Genomic DNA, 10,425 nt, shown 5'->3' with positions numbered 1-10,425 from the left:
TGTCAAATCTTTGCATGATGGTTGTATGGATCGAAATCACCATAGTGGGTGATTAATATGTTAGTAGAACTTGATAAACACTAGGATTAAGATTCCTGTCTAGTGTAAATTGAAATTTTGAGATAATCTCTAGAATTATTGATGTTAAAAATATGTGTATGCTGTCAAATTGAAGTTAATTTGGATGATAATTTCAAGTCATGAAATTGGTTTAGATCATGTAGAAATTTGACCCGCTAGGTGTTTGATGAAACGCCTAAATTAGGGTCAAAATGTTAAAGGTTTGGTAAAACACAGATTTGAATATGTTAAGAAAATAATGCGTTAAAACTTTAGAAAGAGTTCTAAACTTGTTATGAATTGAACTCTTTAGGCAAGGAATCCGGAACGTCGAGCGGACACGCCAGAGGGGATACACGTGGAAAAGGAGTGCTCTAAAGGTACGTGACATTGTCTCGTTAAATTCTGCATATTTATTTGAGTTTAGAGTATAAATAAAGTCGTAGAGTAATAGATACGTTTGATGCATCTTATAGTGACGAAGATCACTTGACCATCAAACGGGTCAAAATAAAGATCGAGATTTAGACTTGATTTGTTAATAAAGTGATAGTTTTCACTAAGTAGATAAACAGGTCGAATTGATGTAATCAAAAGGACCATAGAGATAATAACTAGAAAGTCTTGCATTTTGAAAGGTGTTGGACCGCACCACAATTACGAATTTTCCCATGATACTTCTAGTTGTGAATCCAGGATATTGGGTCAAACTATAGAAGTAAGATGTAAATGTTGCTCGAAACGGAACATTTGGATTCCGTATGAAACAAGCTCTTAGTTCTATGGGAACACAAAGCCACGAATGGCGTAGATATGCCAAGGTCATAAACCCGGGATATTGAGTAAGTATGTTAAGTGTATATAGAAACTAAAAAGTGGTACAATGCAACCATTGTTAATGGGTTGAATAATCGAAACAGGGAAATCGGGGACAAATCGTGAGTATCTCGGTTTCCGTGATGTGAAATTTACATGGTTAGATCCGTAATTTTATTACGGACACATGGAAAAAAGAATCGGTAAAAACGGACTAGCGAGTAAAAAGTTATGAGAGTTTAAAGTTGGAAAATGGTCAATTTCCGGAGCTGGGCATAAGTGCAGGATTTTAACCTGCACCTGCTGGAAAACAGGTTCTTCCGCGCCACGCGGAAGATCCCTTTCGATTCCCCGCAACACGCGAACGCCGGCGTGACACGCGACGGCCTACATGTGTTCTTCCGCGACACGCGGGAGGGCCATAACTGGGAAATAATATTTTATTTTATATTTTGACGCAGAATCTCGTTTACGCATTTCATTTAAATGTCAAAACTAACATTTTGATTGGTTTTGACTCTAGGTGATGATAGGAACTAGCCGGATGATGATCAAGCACGCTATTAAGAACCGAACACGCATTTTGAAAGCTTCCGCTTTAATATAACTTTATTTAGATACAGTTGATGATGTTAATGACTTGTTACTCTTGTTTTTGAAGTTTTAAACTAGTCGGTAGTTGTCTAGTAATTGTCACTTGAAACTTTATTTTGTAGTTATGTAATTCAAGGTATCTTTCATATTAAAATTTTAAAAAAATAAACGGGTGTTACAAGTTGGTAATCAGAGCTTCAGGTTGTCAACAAAGTGTTCGGTTCAAGCTCGATCGATCGTCCGATAAGAATTAACTTATTATGTTAACAAATTATGTCTTATGTAAGAATGAGAAAGGAATTGAAGTGCATAGGTAGAGCGTGTTAACACACTCAAACACGGAAAGTGCACCAAATGTAATCGGTTAAAGCAAGTTGAGAACTTGGCTAAACCGAAACAAAAGAAGCAATGTTATAAATGAAACGTTTAACGTTTAAATGTAAACATTTCAGTTTTAAAGATGACGGATAAGGGAAATGACGAAGCGGTGTCAAGAGTCACCGAGCAGATGAGAGAAGTGATTGCCGAGGAAGTAGGAAAGGCAATCGAAAATAGCTTATCCGGTTTTATTGATAAGATTCAGAATACGGTACTATCAGTTGTTGATGGGAGAATCAAGAAATTGGAAGATGATGCTAATGTAGCCAAGGAAAAAGCTGTAGAGCGCAAGGGTTGCTCGTACAAAGAGTTTATGGCATGTAAACCGCCACTCTATCACGGAGAGGTGGATCCAATAGTGTGCCAAAGATGGTTGAGTGATATTGAAGGGGTGTTCGAGAGAACCCACTGTGATACAAGTGACTTCGTAGCTTATGGCACGGGTCAGCTGAGATGTCAAGCAAATGACTGGTGGGATAATAAGAAAAAGGAAATCGGAAGTGAAGCGACGAAAGAAATGACATGGGAGGAATTTAAGGTACCATTCCTTAAACATCACAGTCCTAAAGCAATTTCAAAGAGGAGTTTATTTAGCTTAGACAGAAAGGCGAATCTATTTATAAGATCACGGGGATCTTTCTTGATAAACTGAGGTTTTGCGATGAATTGGTGACCTCCGAAGAACATAAGGTGTATTATTATTATAATATGCTAAGCGCAGAGTATCAAAAGTTCATGACTCCCTCAAAATATGAGACCCTTACTGAAATTATCAATACTGCTCGAGAAAGAGAAATAGAGCTAAAGAAACAAATTGAAAGGGGTGAAAGAAGGGCGCAAGAGGTTAATCCAAACCCTACAAAAAGCCACGCATGACTGACTCATCAAAGAAGCAAGAAGGAAAGAGCAGTACGCCAAGCTGTAAAGTATGCGGGAAAGGGCACAAGGGTGAACGTCGGTTTAAGGACAAGCCGTGTCCTATTTGTGGGAAGACAGAGCACACGGCTGCGTTGTGCCCGGGGAAAGTGCCGGTGTGCTACAAAGGTTATCAGCCAGGTCACAAGAAATCTGAGTGCCCGGAGTTGGTCGAAAAGAAGGATGACAAGAGTACGCACACAGAGGCACCAAAAGCAAAAGCAAGATCCTTCCAGTTAACAGCAGTTGAGGCGAAAACGGAGCCCGATGTGGTCTCAGGTATATTTGCCATAAATTCAATTCCTGCACATGTGTTATTTGATACGGGTGCGAATAAATCCTTTATTTCACATGGACTTATTCGACATCCTTCCTTTGTACTAACGAAATTACCTATGCCATTAGAGGTAGAAATAGGTGATAACAAAAACTTCCTTGTGTGTGATATATGTCGAGATTGCAAGATAAGCATAGACGATGAGGTATATCCAATAGACTTAATTCCTATGTCCATGGGAAAATTCCAATTAGTGGTCGGGATGGATTGGCTATTCCGACATCATGCGAAAGTCATGTGTTTCCGCAAGGAGATAAAGTTAACTTCTCCAAGTGGGAAATCGGTTACCATACATGGCGAGAAAGAGGGTAAACCTGTTATGTGCTCAATCATAAGAGCTTACAAGCTCATGAGGCACGGTTGTAGGGCATTCATGATATACGCAAACGAACCAGACAAGGGATCACTAAGGATTGAAGACGTACCGGTGGTACGTGAATATGCCGACGTGTTTCCGGAAGACCTACTTGGAATACCGCCAGAACGGGAGGTAGAGTTCGGAATTGAATTGATTCCGGGCGCGAAACCCGTGGCCAAGGCGCTGTACCGGCTCGCACCCTCAGAGTTGCAAGAATTAATGTCTCAAATTCAAGATCTCCTCGACAAAGGGTTTATTCGCCCAAGTGTGTCTCCGTGGGGCGCACCAGTGCTATTTGTGAAGAAAAAGGATAGGAGTATGCGTATGTGTATCGATTACCGGGAGTTAAACAAACTCACGGTGAAGAATCGATATCCACTCCCAAGAATTGACGACTTATTTGACCAATTGCAAGGTGCAAGTTGGTTCTCTAAGATCGACCTTAGATCGGGATATCATCAGTTGAGAGTCAGGGAGGAGGATATACCGAAGACGGCTTTCCGTACACGGTACGGACACTACGAATTCCTTGTGATGTCCTTTGGGTTAACAAATGCGCCCGCAGCTTTCATGGATCTCATGAACCGGGTTTGCAAGTCTATGCTAGATAAGTCGGTGATAGTATTTATTGACGACATTCTAATATACTCAAAGGATGAAGCGGAACATGCAAGACATTTGCGTGAGGTATTGGAGACACTCAGAAAAGAAAGATTGTATGCAAAGTTTTCGAAATGTGCCTTTTGGTTACGAGAGGTGCTATTTCTCGGGCATGTCATTAATGCAAACGGGGTGTTAGTAGACCCGTCGAAAATAGAAGCCGTGGTGAGATGGAACCCACCGAAGAATCCTTTGGAAATCAGAAGCTTTTTGGGGCTTGCGGGTTATTACCGGAGATTCATACAAGATTTCTCCAAAATTGCTATGCCATTAACCAAGTTAACCCGCAAGGAAGAAAAGTTTATTTGGGGCGAGGATCAAGAAAGGGCGTTTCAAATGCTTAAGGAAAAACTGACTCAAGCACCGGTATTGTCCTTACCGGATGGAACTGATGATATGGTAGTTTACTCGGATGCCTCGCATTCGGCCCATGGTTGTGTTTTGATGCAATGAGGCAAGGTTATAGCCTATGCCTCAAGGCAGCTGAAGACTCATGAAAAGAAATATCCTACACATGACCTCGAGTTAGCGGCAGTGGTGTTCGCCTTAAAAATATGGAGGCATTATTTGTATGGGGTAAAGTGCACTATCTTTACCGACCAAAAAAGCTTGAAGTATTTCTTCGATCAGAAGGAATTAAATATGAGGCAGAGACGGTGGTTAGAGACTGTCAAGGACTTCGATTGTGATATACATTACCACCCCGGGAAGGCTAATATGGTGGCGGACGCGTTGAGCCGAAAGACGGACTATACGCCTATTCGAGTCCGATCGATGCAACTAATTGTGACATCGGGATTGCTTGACCAAATCCGAAAATCTCAAATTGAAGCCATAAAGGAAGAGAATGTGAAAAAGGAAAGAATAGTAGGGCAGTTAAAAGACTTGGAGGACGGTAACCATGGATTGAAAACTCGATTTGGGAGAATTTGAGTTCCAAATACATGTGGAGCCAAAGCACTTTTACTTGACGAGGCTCATAAATCTCATTATTCGATACATCCGGGGGCGACCAAGATGTATAATGATTTAAGGCAAAATTATTGGTGGCCCGGGATGAAGAGAGATATTGTAAAAAATGTGGAGAAGTGTTTGACCTGTTTGCAAGTCAAGGCAGAGCACCAGCAACCATATGGTAAGCTACAACCATTGGACATCCCGGTATGGAAATGTGAACAAATTACAATGGACTTGTTGACCAAACTACCCAAAACTAGCCATGGTTTTGATACTATATGGGTGGTTGTGGATAGATTAACTAAAAGTGCACATTTCATTCTGATTCGTGAGACTTATACATCAGAAAAGATGTCAGAAGTGTATACCAATGAGATTGTGGCGCGTCACGGGGTACCGATATCCATTGTGTCCGACAGAGATACTCGGTTTACTTCGGATTTTTGGCGTGGTTTCCAAGAGCAAATGGGAACCAAGCTGTTCATTAGCACTGCTTACCATCCCCAAACGGATGGGCAAAGTGAAACGTTGGAAGATATGTTGCGTGCTTGCATTATCGACTTTGGGGGCAGTTGGGATGTCCATCTACCCTTGGTCGAATTCTCATATAACAACAGCTATCACACGAGTATTAAAATGGCCTCATACGAGATGTTATATGGTAGAAAGTGCCGAACCCCAGTTTGTTGGGGAGAAGTTGGTCCGCGAGGGCTAGCTCAGACTGATATAATCCGAGCTACGAATCAGAAAATCGACTTGGTCCGCACTCACTTAAAAGCAGCTCAGGATCGACAAAAATCGTATGCGGATAAATGAAGGAGGCCAATAGAATTTCAAGTGGGCGATAAGGTAATGTTAAAAGTATCGCCGTGGAAGGGGATAATTCGGTTTAGAAAAAGAGGAAAATTGAGCCCAAGATTTATTGGGCCATTCAAAATCGTGGAACGGGTTGGTAAGGTAGCATACTGTCTCGAGCTGCCTGAGGAGTTGAGTGGAATACATAGTACATTCCACGTGTCACATCTCCAAAAATGTTTAGCAGAGGAAACTACTCGTATCCACTACGATGATATCGAGGTGGATAACAGTCTTAACTATGCGGTGAAGCCAATTGCAATTTTAGATCGTAAAGTGAAGAGTTTGAGAAACAAAAAGATCAACCAAGTGAAGGTTAAGTGGGAACACAGAAAGGGTGCGGATACTACATGGGAATCCGAAGAAGAAATGCAACGGCTCTACCCTACATTATTTAGTAAAAAACAAAATCAAACCCATCATTTGAGAGGTCTGATCGATCAGAACAACCACAGGCGACACCCCCCACTCTCAAACCCTAATTCACAAGAAAAAACCATAAATTGAAGGCCTAAATCAACTAGAAATCGAAATCTGAGCATAGAATCGTGATCACCTCGTCAAAGGGATCATAAGGTATGTCAAATTAGGTCATTTTGATTCAACCCAAATTCTTGCATATGATTGAAATTTGAATGTTGAGCTTAATTAGGTGATTGTAAACATGAAATTGGGAGTGATATGGGGTTTGGGGACAAACCCTAGATGAATTCTTGTCAAATCTTTGCATGATGGTTGTATGGATCGAAATCACCATAGTGGGTGATTAATATGTTAGTAGAAATTGATAAACACTAGGATTAAGATTCTTGTCTAGTGTAAATTGAAATTTTGAGATAATCTCTAGAATTATTGATGTTAAAAATATGTGTATGTTGTCAAATTGAAGTTAATTTGGATTATAATTTCAAGTCATGAAATTGGTTTAGATCATGTAGAAATTTAACCCGCTAGGTGTTTGATGAAATGCCTAAATTAGGGTCAAAATGTCAAAGGTTTGGTAAAACGCAGATTTTAATATGTTAAGAAAATGATGCGTTAAAACTTTAGAAAGAGTTCTAAACTTGTTATGAATTGAACTCTTTAGGCAAGGAATCCGGAACGTCGAGCGGACACGCCGGAGGGGATACACGTGGAAAAGGAGTGCTCTAAAGGTACGTGACATTGTCTCGTTAAATTTTGCATATTTATTTGGGTTTAGAGTATAAATAAAGTCGTAGAGTAATAGATACGTTTGATGCGTCTTATAGTGACGAAGATCACTTAACCATCAAACGGGTCAAAATAAAGATCGAGATTTAGACTTGATTTGTTAATAAAGTGATAGTTTTCACTAAGTAGTCAAACAGGTCGAATTGATGTAATCAAAAGGACCATAGAGATAATAACTAGAAAGTCTTGCATTTTGAAAGGTGTTGGACCGCACCACAATTACGAATTTGCCCATGAGACTTCTAGTTGTGAATCCGGGATATTGGGTCAAACTATAGAAGTAAGATGTAAATGTTGCTCGCAACGGAACATTTGGATTCCTTATGAAATAAACTCTTAGTTCTATGGGAACACAAAGCCACGAATGGCGTAGATATGCCAAGGTCATAAGCCTGGGATATTGGGTAAGTATGTTAAGTGTATATAGAAACTAAAAAGTGGTACAATGCAACCATTGTTAATGGGTTGAATAATCGAAACAAGGAAATCGGGGACAAATCGTGAGTATCTCGATTTCCGTGATATGAAATTTACATGGTTGGATCCATAATTTTATTACGGACACATGGGAAAAAAATCGGTAAAAACGGACTAGCGAGTAAAAAGTTATGAGAGTTTAAAGTTGGAAAATGGTCAATTTCCGGAGCTGGGCATAAGTGCAGGATTTTAACCTGCACCTGTTGGAAAACAGGTTCTTCCGCGCCAAGCGGAAGATCCCTTTCGATTCCCCGCGACACGCGAACGCCGTCGCGACACGCGAACGCCGTCGCGACACGCGAACGGCGTCGCGACACGCGACGGCCTACATGTGTTCTTCCGCGACACGCGGGAGGGCCATAACTGGGAAATAATATTTTATTTTATATTTTGACGCAGAATCTCGTTTATGCACTTCATTTAAATGTCAAAACTAACATTTCGATTGGTTTTGACTCTAGGTGATGATAGGAACTAGCCGGAAGATGATCAATGATGTGTGTAAAATGCAACATATAAATTACATCAAATAAGGCATAAAACTAACCCTTTTTCGTACTAATGTTGGAAAAAGAGTGTTTTTGTCTTCCTTTTGTATTTTCAGGATTAAATGAGCTCAAATTAACAAAAGAAGCAAAAAGACAACTAGATCTAACATAAATATAAGAAAAGGAACATAAATGGATTGCGCGACCCCTCGACAGCATCTTCCCAAGCAAAACAGAGAAGGCAGAAGACTGAAAACGCGCCGTGCTCAGCCAGCACGGGGCCGTGCCCAAGAAGAAGCAGATAAGACAAACCTATAGAAGCTTCTATTGTCCACCACGGGGCCGTGCCCAGTGCACACGGGGACGTGGCGAAAGTACTACAGGCGCATTATTTGTAATTGCGAATTACAATTAATAAGGAGAGAGATTGTCAGACGGGCACGAGGCTGTGTGCAGCGGACACGGGGCCGTGCCCAGGCTTCTGTTTAGCCTATAAATAGGAGTGCTTGGTTTCATTGCAACTCATCCCTTGGCACACCACCTCTCTCACACTTCATCCACCACCCACCACCATTACAACACCATCATCCACCACCATCATCCATTGTCCATCATAGAGTGTGTGAGTCGTCTCGGGATCCAAGATTGATCGTAAGAGTTCTTGACAATCAAGGCCATGTTTGCCTAAGTCTCTTACATCACTTGGTGAAGACAAGTGTTTAGTATAATAATTTTTATTTTTAATCTTTTGCACTTTTTATTTGGTTTTGTATTAATGACTTTAATAACTAGTTGCTTATGTTGATGGTGATTCTTCCTTATCGTTTGTCCGTGGTGTGTTGACATTATTTTACTGTCTATATAAAATAAAAGATTTTCACCATTCATATCTCCACGGTCTATATGGAGGTATGTTGGCTACCCGGTCGGGGGTTAAGGGAACGGTTTGGTAAGGGTCTTGCCCTTGTTCAGCGTTTAGAGGTCCTGCAAGGGACCTCGGTCAAATTTAGTAGGATCTCCTTCAATACCCAGAGGTATTGGATGGCGGGGATCCAAACTCTTTGACCCCCTCATAAGTTAACTACTATTAATACTATAACCCGGCTATTTAGGACTGTATCCTTGCTGACTCAGACTACTTAGTCGAGGGTAACGTCACCTCCAAAAGAGGGGCCTACCATAATTTGCATTAATAACTTAATTCATTATCTTTCAATAATCCGACCCTTTAGGATTGTATCCTTGCTGACTCAAACTACTGGGTTGAGGGTAACGTCGCCTTCAAAAGAGAGGCCTACTACAATAACTAAGATAATCTCTTAAACAAGTGCAAAAGTGCGAAAATAATCAAAGGTTATACTAATACACGAGTCGGATCCAAGTGATTCATCTTGTCTATCTGTTCTTATTTTTATTTTTATTTTTCAGCATTTAGTTAGTTTTATTTTCTTAGTTTAAAAATTTTTTCAAACATTTTGATTTGGTTAGACGTTGAGGATAAACCGGTACTAAAAGCTCTTGTGTCCTTGGACGACCTCGGTATCTTACCAACACTATACTACGTCTGCGATGGGTGCACTTGCCCATATGTGTGTTTAGTGTTAGTAAATATCGTGTTTTATAAATTTAAAACTTGGCTAAAAGTGTAAAAAGGGCTTAAAATATACATCTAAAATATATTACACTACACACGCATCAAGTTTTTGGCGCCGTTGCCGGGGACACAAGGATTTTAAGAAAGTTAGGAATCAACGGCCTAATCATTTCTTTTTATTTTTCTTTTTAATTTTTAGGATTTTCTTAGTTTTTCAGCTTCTGCAGAGCTCAGCACGGGCCGTGCCTGGTCGGACACGGGCCGTGCCCAACGTTGTTACTGGCAGTTTTTAGTTTTCCAAGTTACAGAAGGCTGACCACGGGGCCGTGTCCAACTCTCCAGTAACTGGGATCTGTAAAACAATCACTGTAACTCCGACCACGGGCCGTGTTCACTGAGCACGGGGCCGTGGTGAACCTTCTGACCAGCATTCTTTTTTTGTTTTTATTGCAGGACTTGGAACCAGACGCCACCCCTACGTAGTGTATGAGCTCCAGTTCTAATAAGGACATAAAAGAACCTCTAGAAGAACCCGAACGCTTTCTCAGAAAAAGACTAAAAGCCAAAAACCAAGAGAAGGTTTCGGGAAATCCATTTCCAATGGCGGACCAACGTACCCTCATGGATTATCTACGACCCACCGTAGGTAATCTCGGCGCCGCTATGAATGCACCGAATGTTGAAGCCAATAACTTCGAACTTCGGCCGCATTTGATACAAATGC

General features: G+C 40.8%; 1 protein-coding gene across 1 annotated transcript; it reads left to right on the top strand.

The window, feature by feature from the left end:
- Positions 1-5,927: 5,927 nt before the first annotated feature.
- Positions 5,928-6,437, top strand: LOC118479635. The gene has a single exon (XM_035974270.1). It carries the CDS (start codon positions 5,928-5,930, stop codon positions 6,435-6,437), a length of 510 nt encoding a protein of 169 aa, XP_035830163.1.
- The last annotated feature ends 3,988 nt before the right edge of the window (positions 6,438-10,425 follow it).

This window comes from Helianthus annuus, chromosome 6, assembly GCF_002127325.2.
Source record: "Helianthus annuus cultivar XRQ/B chromosome 6, HanXRQr2.0-SUNRISE, whole genome shotgun sequence".
Lineage (NCBI taxonomy): Eukaryota > Viridiplantae > Streptophyta > Magnoliopsida > Asterales > Asteraceae > Helianthus > Helianthus annuus.
This window is presented reverse-complemented; position numbering and strand designations above follow the sequence as displayed.